We start from the raw sequence: 17,836 nt of genomic DNA, 5'->3' as shown, positions 1-17,836 counted from the left end.
GGTTAAAGCCTGAAGGGACTGGGTTAGTGAAGCATCTACAAAAGCGATCAAAGTCAGCCTGTTATTTGGGAGACACAGCCAAAGAGTATCCTGAAAACCTCCATTCATCTGCAGATGGTCAGGCACAACCTATTACCCGGGAGTCACATGGCTCCAATTAAAACGAGACTACAGGGACAGAGAGCGTTGTATGCGAGACACACACTTAGTTCAGGTAAATATCTTGGATGAAAAGTGAACTGGCTAACATGTTCCACTGACTGCATTTCATATAAAACAACAAGGGGCATAGTTTGAGTAATCTAAACCATATGCTCAAGTTCAGATTCAGTTTACACAAACTGCCAAGAGGAGCACAGGATCCACACGAGAAATGACAAACATGTGGCTGGCCATCATGGATAATTTTAGGCCACATCTAAGGGCTGATAATGCAGAGAAATGGCAAAAGGTCTTCCGGCATGACTCAGATGTCTGAGCATCAGACAAGGCACAGAAGAATTTCCTCTCGGTTCAAAATCTCATCTCAAGATTTAACAGGTTTCCATTAACGCTCCGCACTGATGAAGAAGCAATTGCCATTTATAACAGGCGTGAAAAGGTCACAGAAATTGAGCCCTTTGATATATGACCTCATGAAGGACAACGAGAGAAAGGCAGAAACGAGTTGCACTCTTACTTGCATCAATTTCAAAGGGTATATGATTAATCACAAATGTAAATTTATTAATTGTAAAAAGAAACAGACAGGAAATCATAACAAGGGAGGATGTGATGATTTTTTCCAGGGAGCGATATCGCCGAGCTATCAGCTACGCTATATCTCCACATCACATCTCAGAGCTAGACACAACAAATCCAGAACACCTCATGAACCCTGGACAAAAGAAAGCCATCTCATTCCGATGCCCTCGAAAAACAGCAGGGAAAACCAGCAGACTGGTGCAAAAGGAGGCTGCGACTAAGGGAGAGAAAAAAGAAACTGGAGTGGTGTGGGAAGTAGCATGTGGTCAACAGCGTCCAAATATAACTATGTAAAAAACAGAAGCAGGATGACAACATTTGACCCTCATTTCTTTCAAATCATGTTAAAAGTGCTTTTTCTTTGTATCTCGGTTGATTATTATGACATTCACACAATGGCATTAATGCTTAAAACCATAATAGTCCTACACATGACTAAAAGAAATAAATAAATCTGATGCATTAGGATATGGACTACACAAGACCTCTGAGGGTACCTGGTAATATCTCACACCAATACTTTATTTGAATCCATGAAGTTACAGGTGATTCAGTCTACAATCAGTGGACAAAGCTCTTAACAACAAGAACCTCCACAACAGGTTCATCTGCACAATAAGTCCAAGGCTATGGAGCTGGAGCATATTCATGAGACACATACTTCTATTAACTGTTTTTAAAACTGTATCCAAGTACAAAGTACATGGTTATTAAGGTATTTGCATCTTACAAAAGTTTCATTTAATTAGAAGAAGAGAACGAGCTTGCCTGCGTCTCCTTTTGAGGAATGTAAGCCCACGCACATGAACAGAGTCCTTTTTTAATCTTTTTTAAAACTAGCACGAAAACTAAGGAAATTTGTTTCTAGCCAATAAATCTTATACCGTTGGAAAGCCTTTTCATTTCCCCTTAATGGTGCCACATTTGTAAAGAAAATGACTTTGTGGGTCGAGCAGTAGAGTTGAGTTTGTGGGTTACGCTAATGAAAAACTTGCCAAATCTTCTCTGTCAATGCCAAACAGCTCATTCTGCTGTTGGTGCCGTTTATTAGTTTGGATGATTGAAGTCTGAAAAAAAAAAAAATCTGAAGAATAAATTTAACAATTTATTCATTGAACAAATGCGACCACACTGACCAAATTTCCCTACTTGAAGCTTATTTGTTGACTGGCAAACATGTTATGTCAGTTTAATTTGCTATATTATATAAACTGCCAGGCCAGATTTAGCTCACTGCTGAGCAGGGGCGTAATTTCCAGGGGGGTTAAGGGGGTTATGACCCCCCCCCAATAATCAGACCCCAACCAATATAACCCCCCCCAATAAAATTATGAATTATTTTGCATAAATAGGCTGCTGATTTTGTTTACTCATTTCAGGCATTACCAGCAAAATAGTTGCATGTTTAATCATCTGGGAATTTACCCAGATTTATTTATTTATTTATTTACACAGAGATCTCGACCCCCCCAATGTTCAGCACAAAGTTACACCGATGCCTCTGAATAAATATAAATGAATGTTGTCTAAGGAGCTTGGAAAGAAAAGTATCTGGACTTCTTTAAGTTGCTTGAAGACGTTTCACCTCTCATCCGAGAAGCTTCTTGAGTTCGAACTGAAGAAGCTTCCTGAAGAAGCTTCTCGGATGAGAGGTGAAACGTCTTCAAGCAACTTAAAGAAGTCCAGATGCTTTTCTTTCCAAGCTCCTTAGACTACGATGACCTGGATGAGTGAGAACCTTCACAGACATAAATGAATGTTAAATGAGCAGGGAAAAGAAAGTACACAGACTGCAGACTGTGAGTGCAGAGCACCCACTGGTTGGTATTCACTATCAGACACAGGAATCCATAACCAGCAAGCTATCAGTCAGCAGGCACATGCACACATTTATACACATACCAGCCTGTCAAATACCTATCACCAACAACTTACAATGTCCAGTCAACACCACTGAAAGGAAGGATTGTTCATAGCTAGGAAGTGATCAAGAAGCTTTCCCAGCATTCTTCAAGATGGACTCTGACTTTTTCACATTTCAACTTATCAATGAGACAGTGTGTCCTCTGTGCAGCCAAGGAGAATGAACTCAGTCCCACAACGTTCGTCTTTATGCTCCAGATGTGACGATGAGCTCAACTCAAAAGCGAAAACTAATATATGCTGGCAAGATGATTCTAGATGGTATTCTGAATTCTGCTTATTTACTCCATGTCTAATGCACCCAGTCATTTTTAATATTCGTACCAAAATCTCAACCAAAAAAGTTGATAGAGTATTAAAAGCATTTCGCTTTAGGAACCGAAATCACAAACTTATGATTCCTTTTTCTTCTAGCAGTCAGAAATATTAGTCCTCTCTGGTTAATATGATTTTTGTATTGTACTACACAACTGCATGTTTAATCATCACCACTCTCAGATATCCTGCTTCACAAAGTGATTTTAAATATGCATTAACTGGAATTTATGCCTCTGTGCTACATCTACACCACAAACTAGAGCCCAACTGATATACTGGGCGATATTAGTCGAATTTATGTCGGACTACGTCAAATTTTTAAACAGTTTTTAAAAAAGAATCGGTATTCATCTTAACAGCGTAATCAGTTCATCAGTGCAGCATGCAACAACTGGTTGTTGTACCATTTAGTGCCATCAGTTCTTCCTTTGCATGTTCATCTACTTCTATCTGTTAAGAGTGGATCGACTTGAACAGACACTCTACCGCCAACTAGTGTTCTGGAGCCATATCTGTGGTGGAACGGAGGCACGGCAGGCAAAAATATAAATACTGGCAGCATAAAAGTGTCTCCCACTTGAGTAAAATAAGAAGATGTATATATAGAAGTATAAATCACACATTAGTCTCCACTGTGCATACATTTTCAAATATCTTTTCCTTTTTAGCAACCATTACACAATCTATTATAATACACGACGACATCTTGCGCACATCTCAGCACTACTGAGCAGCAGAGGAAGCTATGACAGTTTATCCAGCACTGGTTTCTGGGGCAGTAGGTGAGTTGAGATTTCACTGCAGATGAAAGAAAGAGGGGACTGCATGTGATAAGAAACTATAGCTGTGGTGTAGTCAAGTGCAGTCAGGTGGAGGACTGGATAGCGCTTCTCATAGGGTGCTCATCAGAAGAACATTTCAAAGGATCCCTGTAGCCTCACAAGGTCTTTTACAGCTCAGCTCTCGGAAAGGCATCAATATTCCCCCAGGGCTGTCTGGTAACTGTCAAAACCCCAGAGTTGACTTTAGGAGAGCTCACCTCAAAAGGGGCTACAGCTGGCTTTGAAGAGAGTTTCTACCCTCTTGACAGAAGACTGATATATCAAACCTGTACTCGCCTTCACGTTTCCTTTAATATTATTTGTGTTAAGCTGAAAATAATGTGAAAACTCTTTCAAAATAATCCGCACCTGTATAACTGCAAACAACAGCCTTCTGTTAGACGAGGTGGTTTTAGCTAAACCAGAAACTGAACTTGAACATCTTGTTAACGACTGCTTCCTATCAACGAGGCTTTGCGAAAACGTGCAAATCTATGTAGACATCCTGAAGTGTTTTACAAAATTACCATTACCTAATGTCTGCGGTATTTGAGATCTTTCTGGAAAAGACGTTAAAGATAATCTTCAGAACATTTTTATGTGGCCTGTAGAGCTATTATCGCTTACAGCCAGAGCCAAAGTTACGGCACCAACCGAAACAGGAACAAAAATACACACTGCACAATGACTCAAACGGTTAGCCACCACTCAGAGACAGCAGCCTGGATGCTGTTGATGCACAGCTACTGCCACAAAATAGAAACAAAGAGGAGATAAGCAACAACGAGGCCAAGGGATCAGACCACTAGCAATGAAGTCATCAGTTTACACAAACACACCCCCACACACACACACGCAACATGGCGAGGTCTGGGAAGCCAAAAGCTACTGTTCCTCAGTAGAGACAGAGAAAACAAAGGAGTCTAAGCAGGAATAGTATCAGCAAGGTGACCTTCGCACGTGGATGTTAGAAAATAACGAGTCTCCAGGCTTTTCTAGGTAGAGAGATTGTGCCAAATACATGTCATACTCTCTGGCGGTGATTTTCAGGCCTGCTCAGCTAATCAATACATTAATCATCCCTTAAGCCCCCAAAAGGCAACGTTCCATCAGAACAGTTCACCTATTTTGATACACACGAGAGCCTACCAGAGAACAATCCCCATGGGACCACAATGCATATTTGGCAATTAAAATGATCCACTGCCCATAAAAGCAATACAATAATGCGAATAGCTGTTTTATGAGCCAGTGCAGGCTGACAAAGAGGTAAAGCATGGATCTACCTACAGGAAGGTCACACAGCTACCGCACGTACAACAAGAGCATCCATATCAACCTCAATCATTCCTCAGCCTCTCAGTGGAAATCATCAGGACTAAAAGATTTCAGCAGCTATTTATGATTTTTCAAACACTTCCTGTGACCAACACTGAGATGCATATGCATATGGACTGCATACGCAACAAGGGTGCAGAGTTTCCCCCACAACTCAATCAGCAGCCCATTAGGCTTTTTAATCCAAAAATGGGACAATAACCTTCTACAACCAGAGGAGGTCACTGTGGAGATACCCAGAAGAATGTCACGAGGTGGGGCACAAAGAATTTATAACTACTAAAACAAAAACAAACAAAAAACTCCCCCGAAAACCCAAGAACAAAATTGAACCTAATTTTCTATCTCAACCAGCAAGTTAAAAAAAGAAAAAGAAAAAGAAGACAGTCGTGTAGCGCAAGAGAGATACAGGCAAGACAGGTACATTCAAAAGAGCGTAATCACCTCACGGGCCTGCGAGTGGCTCTTTAAACAGACAGTAAAGTCTAGGTGCTGTACAACACATGTCAGAGCGCTGTGTTTCATGGCTAAGCTCTGGGCTTAGCTGATCAAAGCCGTGCCACTCAACGCCACCAGACTTTGCGGCTCAGGCATCCGTCACACTCCTAATTAACTCAATGTTTCTCTGTTGTCCCCTGTGAAGTTTTCATGAAAAGAACAACCACTTAGCCGGGGCCTTCCAAACTGCAGTAGATTATCCGATGTGTCAGGAAATGAAGGCCAGCCACAAAATGCTTTCTGAATCTGTGAAACCACTTCCCCTGCCCATGCAGCGCTGATGTGCAGCATGGGAGGGAGACCAAACAGATGTGCGAAAAAAATGCACTTAAGGATTTATTGCATGTATAAATGAATGTAGTATACCTGAACTAGCTGACAGGAGTAGTTTCACATCATAAAAAAAAATAAACCATTTAAAAATTAATCAACTGCTTTTCTCCACTAATGGCAAGTTATTGTTTTGTAGAGAAATGTTTCTCAGAGGAAAGCAAAAAGATCTTTGATGGAGCATATTAAGCAACTAACCCTTGCTATGAGACACACCATGTATATATCAATAAAATTACATATACTGGCCCTTTTCAGTCTTCTAATAGGTAACATCGCTGGATTCATCAATCAGTTAAATGGCAGGCTTCTGTATTCAGATATAGGTCACACATACGGTAAATATTCCTCATGACTTCAATCAAACAATCCCACAGTGACAGAAAAAGGAAGAATAAATGGGGACATTTTGCATCAAGTCAACTATGTCAGGGGACCTAATATAACAGGTCGGGCTTTATTTTATTTAACATGGCACTTATATGTGGATAGCCATTTTAACATCTTTTATGTAGTTATAGGAACATATCCTTATGCTATTTTAGTAAATCGATCAGAAAACATGAAACTAATTTTTTAAAAGGGGTGATCATATGTGGCTCACCTGTCTGAAGCAATATCGTTTTCTATTACATCTAATCAATCTCGTCTCTCCACACTGAATAATTCATGTTATATGAAATTACTACTGTTGTGCCACATGAATAAAAGCAACTCTCTCTGTTTAGAGAAGCTTCATGGATTGTTTCTATTACTTTCTGATGAGGAGAAAAAATGAATATCTAGCTTCAAAACTAAGATTATAGCCATTACAAGCTGAACTGTGACATGTGAACTGTCAAAGTTTGGATATAATAAGCAGTTTAATCTGTAAGAGATGTTAAGCTGCAGGAAATATTGCATATTACAAATGAAGTTCAACACAGTCAGGCTTTCTTTGCCTTTCTTTGTCAAACTAGCTTGAAACAACCTAAACCCCAGTTGGAGATAACAGGGATCACAACAGTGGTTGGCAACTTTTTCAGTTAAGCCAGGCTTTGTGTTCCAGTGCTTTGCACAGATAGGTGTTTCTCAGGTCATGTGACTCTTCCTCTGCACAAAACAATCCCTATAAGTGTCCCTTACTTAAATGAGAGAAGTTATAACTTGGTGATAAAAACATGTAAATAACACAAAAATACAACAGTAAAAAGCAACAGTTTTACAGATAAGACAAAAGATTAATGCTACAGAAGATTGTTACTTTTGGGAGTCTTAAAATCAGCATTTTAATCCATGTGAACTATTTTATCACTGAGTGCTGCTGTTTTTTTTCTAAGGTGACAGCTGTAAATTAGTAATCTCACTTTGCAGTACACCCCTCGCCTTCTAGAAACGTCTGTATATTGTGTATTGTATCTTGTAGTGAACTTGCAGGTCAAGCATACATTTCCAAAACACTGTTCCTTTGTTGTGAAGTGACTGATCTCCACATGTGTTTGCTGGATGAAAACATCCTCTGGCTCTGATTAAACAGGACCAGACGCTTGTAAACTTTATGTTTGTGTCAGAATTTACCAATAATTCATGCTTCGCTGTTACAAACATCTGCATACGGATTACTGTAACTCAGATGAACACGTGCTAGTTTCAAGAGTGATCGGTACTAAATGAATACACACCTTGATGACTCAGCAAAAAGGTAAATTCAGCATTATTGTCACAAAGCGGAGACCCTTCCTGCAGCGTGTTTAATAACTCTCGTCCATGGGTTTTCACAGTTATCTGCGAGGACAGTGGAGGAGAATCAACAGACCCTCCCCCAGCCCTCTCTTGCTGGTGGTCCTCCATAAAATCCTATCTTGTCCCTCCACTTTTTTCCCCCCTTTTTCATGCCTCAGAGCACCCCAAGAGGGAATATGCTTTTAATGAGTGTCCCCTTTCCCCTGTCCCCTGGGCCATTTTCTCCTTCACAAACCCAGCCTCATAGCTCTCTTCATCCCCTCGTGCTCGTTCATTTCAAGCACTCATTGCAAATCCTGAGTCATCCGAGGAAAATGAACACATTTAACTTGAGTGGCAGCTAAACAAACAAAACTCTACTTCGCATGGCATTTGTGTTTTTTAAACAAGAAAGCACATTTGCAATTGTTTTCAGTTTCCACTGAACATCTGCATAATGCACTGCATCACGGTCTCAGGATTATTTCAGTACTGGGATTTGGGAGAATTGCAGAAAATGTGCATAACAGTGAAAAATGCTACAGCAAACAGAATTTCCTAAGAAATGCAAAGAAATACGATGTGATCTTTAGTCCTTAAAACTGCAGTTGAACTAATTCATTTATTTGTTTCACAGAGACGTTGGATAAAACCTATAAACCTACAAACTTCCTATCCTCTCATCTTTACACTAAATAGATCAAAGCTGTAACCACTCTAAACAATGGCTTGATAGCCCACAGATGAGTGCCACATGCGAGTGGGGCCCACAATGGCCACTTAAAGGATTTCTCTCCCTTTTGCAAAGTCTCCAAAATACAAAGACTCAGGTTAAAATGAGTTCCGCCACAAATAGGTATTCCTGGCTTTGAAGCTCTCCACAACTGCTGACAAAGATGCCCTCAACGCGATGGACAGAAGAAGCTTTTGGAGGATTTCGATCAAATGTAAACACACACCTATTATCAGCCAGCAAAGTGTAAACACACAGTGAAGTCGCAGGAGGCCTCCTCTTCGACACAAGGCGATCAAATACAAGGGTGAAGTGGAAAAAACAACTCTCTGTAAACAGACTGCGCCCACAGAGTAACTGCTGAGGTCCAGAGTGGTCCAGATTACTTTCGATACAGTGTAACTTAGTTTTCCAAGAGTGACAAAGCTCACAATTTCTATATTTTGAGATAAATAGGTTAAAAGCTGTACTAGCACTCCTGGATGGCTGTCGGCAGTTATGCAAAGGAACCTGACGTGTGATCTATTTTGAGTGACTGGATGGGTTTTCAAAAAATAGAAAGACTAAAAATAACCAAAATCACTCAACTTGGGAACAATAAAGGTTACAACAGATCTGAAAAAATATTCATAATATGAAAAATGGCAAGCATCATGCAGTTAACTTTTAGGAAAGAGAATTAGATGGTAGAAGGGAAAAGGCAAGCACCAAATTTAATCAGGCAGTACCTGGTGATCGCTTGTTACTGCGCAAGGGCATCATGTAGGACTGCCGAGGCAGCAGAGGTGAGGAGGGGAGAGACATGGACACTCCCTTGGCAAGGCTTAACCTGAAAACTTCATCCTGTGCATTAGGGAGACCACTGCCAGGCCCCTGGGGCTGGGGGTTTCCCTCGGGTGGGAATCTTCTTTGGACACTATGGCTATGAACGTCACCTGTTGAGGAGAACCACAACCTTGTTACTGCGTTTACAAAGCACGACCACTTCTGCATGCCATGAGACAGAAAGAACGACTCGATCTAGGCAAAGTCTGATATTTTCATAACCCTTTTCAATGTTCGTCAAGCCTAATCAGCACAAATCTTAATCTTGAGTGGGATGGACCAGTGAAACTGCCCTTTTTGTCAGTGTAAAGAGGATTTGCTGCACATTTCATCCCTGATATATCTTCATATATAGAGCAATTTCAATTGTACCTCTCAGTTTTTCTGCATGACAAAGAAACGCTGCCGTAATAAATGGAGGAAATCTGTCAGCACGATTAAACTGTAAAAAATAAATGTGTAAAATTACAGCTGGCTTGTTGCCCAGACTGCCTGTAACTATAAAACAAAGATTTTGTCAATTAACAGAAAGTGCTCGGTTTTTATTTTTGTTTTTAAACTTTGGTTTAGTATGCACAGCCACGGGGGACGTCTGTATCAATAAGAAAAGTTGAAAAAGAAATACAGTTAAAAAGCTCAAATTTATGCCCTGCCTCAAGTTTTTCAAAAGCAGGCAGGACTGGACTCTTTGCTGGACCGATTCTGGCCCCTGAGCCTTATGTTTGACACTCCTAACATAAACCCCCTGACTTTAGGCTTACCATATTTTCTTACTCTGCTAGTGTCTTTTGTATTTTTGTGTAGGAAAAGACTTGAAGCTTTGAGGGCTACTAAACAACCAATGTATTCAAATCTGACTCTTAACGCTGACTATTAGCTGTGTTTACCAATTATTGGTTTGCTTCATCTTGTCTCACTAATTCACACTTTCTGAGCTTGGGTGGCTTTACTCAGAACCACAGGTTGTTGTGGTTGACCACATGTAGATGTAGTCAGTTTTGTTTTGTTCTGAAAGAAAATGCTGAATCCACTGAATATTCAATATGTCTGAACTTTTGATCTTCTTAAATTCATCTGATTAAACTATAATGCTTCAATATACACCCGTTTCACTGCTAAAACACGAAACACCCTTATTAAATGTATTTTGGGCCAGTGAAATGGTGTCTTGCCATTAGAAAGCACATGTCTCCTGGGTTTTAGAGACTCAACTCTGCAAAATTTTACAAGGACAGCTCAATAAATGTTTTTTTTATAGTTCTAGTTATAATTTACTATTTTAAAAAAAGTATCTTAGAATGAAAAAAACCCCTTAGTTTAAACTTTAGATTAAAAAATAGACCTTGGGGCTGACACAAATGAAATCATGTACCAAAACATCTCTTTTACTACCTTCCTGACTCTGAATGCCAGAAATGAAAAACCTCAGAGGAAACCTTGGCAACCTTTCCTGCAGCAGAAAGCAGTTTGGTTCCCACAGGATGGCATTTTTGAATGTCAAAAAGACATACAGCTATCAGGTAAAAAAAAAAAAAAAAAAAAAAAGACATCCAAATCCTTCAGCTTTTCACAAGAAAAGCAAAAGTCCCTTTTTTAAAATCATGACCGCACAATTTTCAGTTCACCAAATGAGTTTCCACTTTACAGTACAGAGTCTTTTACATCTATTTAGTGTCTGGGCAATCATTTTACTGTTGTGCAACCTTGTTACACAGGCAAGTACCACAGATTTGAATAGAAAAATGTTCTGGTCTCTTACTGATATTTTTTGAAATTAAAATATTGAACATGAATGAGCTTTCAAAGACTCAAATGCTGTTAGAAAATTACATCAAAGGAGTGGAAATGCAATGCCAAAAAACATCGAAACATGGAAATTAAAAGGCTTTCATGACCAATTCGGCTGTCAGCCTTTCACTAAATTTTACTGTCACTTGTAAACAGACCACTAACATGCTAATGGATATTTCATAACAACAACAAAAAACCTCCCTTGGAACTCAAGGTTGGAAACCTGAAAGACACATGTAGCATGGATGGGCAAACACTGCAAGGTTGAAGTGCACGTCCAAGCTTCCACAACCATCGTGCAGCGTTCCTTCCCAATTTGAGATTTGCATCCATGCCAGCACCCTGGAATGTGCTTTACCCAGGAAGCTGAGCAGTGTAGCCCACCTTCGAGCCCTCTCTTTGACAACCACCACATATGCTAATCAATAGGCACGGCCTCCAGCCTACTAGCAACACTTAAGAGTCGTGTCAGCTGAGATATCCCAACAACCTGCAGAGGCTTCAGCATCTCAGGGCTAAAAGAATTCACGTTTTTTCCCTGGAACTGTAAAACTCAACTATCTCAGAGGCCTCTGGCAAGGATACAGAATGCATATAACATATCAAACAGTCCAGGAAAAATATACGTACAGTTACAGCCTTTCAGAAAATCTGCTGGTTAGGCTCCTGATAATTCTCTCTCCACTGACAAACAACATCCCCACTAATAGTAAGTTTTGCTGAACTTGGCCCCAGTTTTCTCTTACAGTCAAGAGATTTCTGGGGTCCATTCAGGTCATAGAAAGGACTGAAGGAGAAATAGCTGTGAAAAAAATGACTGCAGAAATTTGGAGACATTAAGGAAAAGAGTGAAAACTGTTGGTTTTCAGTAAAAGGACATCAGAGATAAGTCTCTCACAAGGTTGCTGGAATGACAAACAAGGATGTCTGGTAGAGGTGGGGGGAAAAACATCAAAACAGACCTGGATGTCTGAAAAACAAGGTCATATAATATGTATTTAAACCAGGGATCATGGGCCTGTTAGAATTTCTCACGACCCTGGTACAGATGAGAACATTACGTTAGTGGTGCAAACACGGTTGTGTGTCATTGACCACAGAGTAGAGATAATAGGCAATTCACTAACTACACCAACTGTTCGTTCTTAGCAGGTATTTTATGGGAAAAAAGCTTGTGGTTTCGAGAGGAGAGTTTCATTTTCAGCTCTTTAACTGTACTGTTTCCTTTTTCTCTCTGCAAGGCTATAACACTGATGAATTCAAAGCTGGGAAAACAACAAGCCCTTATTATTTTTCATATGTTTATTTTGAAAACAAGTGTTGCATCCCCTCGTCTTGCTGAGATCCTTTCATTTTGCCACTCAGCTAGTTACAGTGTCTGTTTGTTGCCCACCACCCAAACCAGCTATGTCAGCTGAGTGTCTCTGACCTAAAACTATAAAAACATTTAAAACTGGAAGCCGAATCTATTGATGTTGTTTTTAGGCAGACAGTTGTAGTAAATCACAACGGGCACAAACAGGGGAATAAAGGCTGAAGAAAAGGACTATATTTCAAGCTGTGGTAACATAAGAAATTATGTTTTAGTGCATTACGCATTTCATCGCATTTCATCTTTGTTTTAAAATATCCAGCCCTGTCAGATACGTTTACCACAGAGCTTCAGTTACCGTGTCACAGCCTCGTTCATAAGCGTTTCTAGCAGCTTCATAAACCAAACCTGACAAGACTGACTTCAAGGAGGTAAAACTGGCTTTTTTGCTCTTACCAGAGAACATCTGCCTGCACAGGTGGGCCCTCTTAGGTGCAAAAACAGAGCTGCTCCTTGATGACTAATATTAAAAACACGATCCTTGTTGAAAATATATGACTGTACATGTTATGCTGCCTCGAATCTTGATGAAAGTGCATTACGCACACTTTTCTGTTTCCCTTTAAAACAAAATATCACAATTTAAAATTGATCTCAAAGGTATCAAAGCAGTTAAACGTTCACTTACAGAGGCACAAAAGCACAAAATCGCTGGCTGTTTAGTTCAGCTTGCAGATTATTAACACCTGCAGCTGCTGTTTGTGCGCTCAGGGTCTCTCCACAATCCCGTTCAGTGGGGTGTGACGTTTGGCTGTGAGCTTCAACTCTCCATGTGGCTGCCAAGCAAGACTCCCAGGGCGTGCACCTAGGGGTCTCTGTCCTGGTCTGTGCATTGTCTGCACCCACAACACTTTACTGATAGTTTTTCAATTGAAGTAGATTTTGAAAAAAATAAACTCACACGTAGGCCTAGATATTTCCTTACCTATCAAAACACATTAATACTGTGCATCATACACAAAAACTGTTTCCCACAATCTCTAACATGACTTTGCTCAGTACCTCAGTAAGAGTTTGATCCCTAAATGGAAAAAAACAAGTCTTGCTTCAGTGAAAACCAATCCTGCATGGAAAGACCAATCTAGGCACAGCGCCGGCTAATAGCAATGTAATCTATTTTGCAGATTTAAAGTTGCCCACTCATCATTGCCACAAATTAATATGTATGAATTTATCAACCTCAAGATAATACCCAACTAGCAATACAGATCATACGTCAGTACACCGAACGAAATAGTAACTGCCGTTGTGGTGAACCACAGTAATGTCAATTAGCTTTGGTTAAGTTTTCAAGTCTTCAGTAAATTAGCGCTGACTCCTGTCTGTAGCCTGAGGTTTGAAGACATCACAGAAGACTCGAATGCGAGAGGGAAACTACTATTAGCAACCCATGTCTCTCTTTGGGGATATGAGTTCCGCTGGTCTGCTGCGCTAATCAGAAACAGGGACCCGTTTTCTCCACGCCTCTGCCTTACCAGAGGGGACACAAAGCTGTCTTGTTTTTTAAAGGGCTCCTAAACAAAGAAGAATGCCAGAGACAGGAAGCAGAAAGGCTGCAATGACACCTCTGCATGCCTGCAGACATGGAAAAAAACCTGTGAATGATTCAAAGGTCACCCAGTGAAGGCCAGGACCTGTCGTTGCCTTGACCTGAGTGGGACCCACTGCACGCACACCGACAGAGACACTTTAAAGGGTCCTTAGGGGAGTGTGTTTGTGCATATAACTGTGACTGTGGGTTATGCAAACAGAGATGAGACGATGCAAGGAAACTAAGTTGATTTCTCCCCAGTGGGGAGCATTTAACACAAACCATATGACAAGCCTTGCATTTCTATTGCTAATCCTACATAATTAATTACCCCAGTGCGCCTGGGGTTAAGGCACTGACCATGTCCACCACATACACGACCACAGAGCTATGGTTTATTGTCTTTCCTCATAATAATTTCTTGAAATCTTCAACTTCAACTTGACTGTTAAAGCATAAGATGCATTTTAAAAAAGCCCCTATGTGAGTGATCTGAAGATTTTAATGTGAAACTACTTTTCATAACATTTGCGTTCTCTTGTGCAGCCAATTACATAACGTCTAGAAAACCTTAGGGTTGCAGTGCATGTAATGAAACTTTACTTTTGAAATAATAATGAAAGAACTATCATTTCTGATTCTGTGCTGGTTAATGATAACTGCAGCAGGGCAAGGCACACGCCCGCCCCTATTTAGAAGGAAGCACTATTCCAACAAAGTCAGCTCCTGGTTACGCAGTAAAAGCTGCCAGCAGGTCGTGGCCGATACAGATTTCAGCCATAATGCATGTTAAAGAGATTATGACAAAGTTGTAATTTTGGTAGCTGGTTCTGAAAACAAGAAGCGCCACATAAAAGCGTGTCATCCCAGTGCTGGTGGATAAGCAGCAGCGTGTCATGGTGACTGCGCTGCCATCTGAGCGATACCAAGTAACGCAGGAGGACACAAGGACAGAAACTCGCCAGTGCTATTTCAGTTACTTTCCAAAACCCTGGTTGGGGCAAGGCCTGCAATTTCAACCCCTGCTGTGGTTCAAGAAATCAGCCCTTTCTAATTATACCATGCTGGCCCAGGATGATGTAAAAATGATTACAGTCTCTTGCATGTTCTTTCGTCCTCATCAAAGTGAAGGTCCAGAGCCCACGAGGACATGCCCAACCCATAAAAACAGTTCGATATTATTTCAAGATACTGATTTAGATAAATATACATTAGCATACAAATCAATTATTTGACCAGGTCAAACTATGACAACCTTTAATGCTTATTCCAACAAATGTTCCAACTGGCTGACTCCTAAGTTTGTAAGAATGCCATAAAGATGGAAAAACTATCATTTTTTATTAAAACTTCATAAAAGGAAACTCTTAAAACTGAATAAATACTGATATGAGTATGGGTTAAAACTGCAAAAGTATTTTAATTATGCATGTGGATAATTTAGGCCTCCATGTTTCTTTCTGCTGCAAACTGATTACATTATATAGTCATGCACAAAGGCTAGTATGCAAAGTGATTAGCCATACTAAAGTCGTATCACTACAACTTCAAATTAATACTTTTTTTCCCCCCCGTGTGTCCAATCTCATTTCCACTTCTACCTTTCTGTTTACACCGCTGGCTCATTTGTAATCGCCTGAAGTGAGTCTGTGTAGTGCATTTCTCCTTTTAAATCTGTGCAAACAAATCCGATCAGTCACTCCTTGTGAGCAAATGCATTTGGCTTGTGAAAGACATGGGCCTTTTGCATTGTCCTACAATATGTAGCTTATTTGCCTCTACTCTGGACCATACAGTAGTTCACTTCACTGTTAAACAGGATAACTGTCCAGTTATCTAGCAAAGTGCCAACACCCTTTCTCTTACACCAAATTAAAAGCATGCCAATTTGCCCAAACATATCAGGACTGTCACCTACACCTGCCTCTCTTTCTATAAAATGACATTTCCACACCAGCTGCTTCAAATTTTCACAGCAACCTTGTCACCATTCACAGACAATGAACTAGATTAAACCCTAATGAAGGGAGGGATTCATACTGACTCATTGGCTTGTGATACTATGTGATGACCGACACATTTCTCAGTGAACAGTTAGTATACGATATATGCTACACACAAAATAACCAATTTACCAAAGAAACAGCATCGTCTCTATTAATTTATCAACTTGCCTGCCCCCAAAATATAAAGTTTACAGTGTAAACTATGACATAAGTCAATGCAGTCTGTTGAGATAACAAGCCACGATACGTATTTTTCCCCCCTCTGCACACATACTGTACAAAACTACAAACTCAGTCAAGTATCAGCTTCTCGCCAGTTAAGCCCTACACACAAAATGAAGAAAGACTATAATTAATGCAGATTCTTTCAGTCAGCACACAAAGCACGATGACCATGGAACAATCCACCAAAGAAGAGAATTCTTTCGCTAGACTGAGTGCCAATGTGGATTTACTGTGTACTTCCGAGACCAAGGTGACAGTCTCACAAAAGCTGTCATGGTTAACACACAGAAACCCGCAGAGAGGAGAGAGAGAGAGACAGACAATAAAGGATACAGAGTGGGGGGAGGGTCCTCAGTACGAGTCATCTATAGTGACGAAGGACAAATCGGATGTAATATGTTAATAAGACGCAAAGCTTTCTGGTTTCCAATACCAAAAAAAAAAGTCATTTGAAACAAAAATTACTTGTTGCGGCAAAGTAATGCAACCAATCTGGGAAACACTGAGGAGGCATCATTGCTTTCCCCCATGAGGCCCTTCTCATTTCAGACCACTTTACTCAGTCAGTGGTAGCCATAGAAACGGTCAAAATACTGTACAAGGCAGCCTGAGAAAAGGCTGTAAAAAACACAGACTGATAAAGTGATAAATAATAAATCCCACCGACTTGTTAGCTCTCTTGCTATGGCTTTTTTGTTTCGGCTTTTCAAATTTCAGCCCAGGTTCATTCCTGAAATAGTGTCATGTGTGACATCTTGGCAGGATTTTTCCCATTTCAATGATTTCCTGTTTGCTACAATTAAAGTAAGGCACTAACATCCTCCCCACGGCCACGCCGCAAGATTTTAATTTTGCCTGCAACCATCAAATTTCATTAAGTTTTCAAACTCTCTAGAGATATTCTTCTCTTACTTGTTTTCACAGGATTACTTATCTATAAGTGCAGTCCCTGAGGAGAGAAAGCAACTCTGACAGTGTCTTTAGTTTTAGCTTTTTAGAAATACGAAAGCTTTGATTTAAATGCATACGTACTTGGTAATTAGGTGCTTTATGCAATGTTAAGATGCTGCAGGCAAAGTAAGACTGCAAAGGGTTTTGGAGCTAGAAACACTAAGATTGTGCGATTCGCTCTCTTTCCTCTGAAACACAGCTCTGCAGTAGCCCGAGCTCTGGAATGCCTTCCCCACTGGCCCCTGGGGAAGTGTGACTGAAAGGGAGGAGTATGTGTGGGTCTTGGGGGAAAAGAGGAGGAGGAGGTGAAGGGTAGCACTGGGCAGGCACCATGACATTTCCCATTCCTCTTCACAAATTGCCAATTTAAGTGGGTATGGGAAAAAGATATGAACCAGACAATATCTTTGCCATGTTTTATTTTAAGATTTGTGACAGGGAAGCAACCGGAATGCCAATAAAGGGGCCGAGAAGCAGCGCAGAAAGACAACAACCCACATATTAGCAGAAACACTAAAATGAAGTCGATATTAAATTATACATTTCTCACTGAATAGGAAAGCCATAACCAAAAGCCAACAAATACCAACAATGTACTTTTTTCCTCAGAGCTTGTCTGATATCCTGAGGTGGAAATCAAAAATACAGACAATGTTTGACATAAACACAACAGCCAATTTCACAGAGCTCAGACTTTTTTCAATTTTTTTTTAAATCATCCAACCACAG

General features: G+C 40.3%; 1 protein-coding gene across 3 annotated transcripts in view; it reads right to left on the bottom strand.

Moving 5' to 3' along the window:
• tanc1b (tetratricopeptide repeat, ankyrin repeat and coiled-coil containing 1b) overlaps positions 1 to 17,836 on the bottom strand; it is a 107,856-nt gene that overhangs the window by 67,185 nt on the left and 22,835 nt on the right. For 2 of the 3 annotated variants that reach the window (XM_031743076.2, XM_031743074.2), the window contains exon 3: positions 9,135 to 9,341. The exons of the other annotated variant lie outside the window; for it this stretch is intronic. In XM_031743076.2, coding sequence (XP_031598936.1) covers positions 9,135 to 9,341 — 207 coding nt within the window. The remainder of the gene's footprint in view (positions 1 to 9,134; positions 9,342 to 17,836) is intronic. 3 annotated transcript variants of the gene reach the window in all.

The sequence above is a fragment of the Oreochromis aureus genome, linkage group 16 (genome assembly GCF_013358895.1).
Source record: "Oreochromis aureus strain Israel breed Guangdong linkage group 16, ZZ_aureus, whole genome shotgun sequence".
Classification (NCBI taxonomy): domain Eukaryota; kingdom Metazoa; phylum Chordata; class Actinopteri; order Cichliformes; family Cichlidae; genus Oreochromis; species Oreochromis aureus.
The sequence above is the reverse complement of the archived record's forward strand: the minus strand, read 5'-3'. Positions and strand labels throughout refer to the sequence as shown.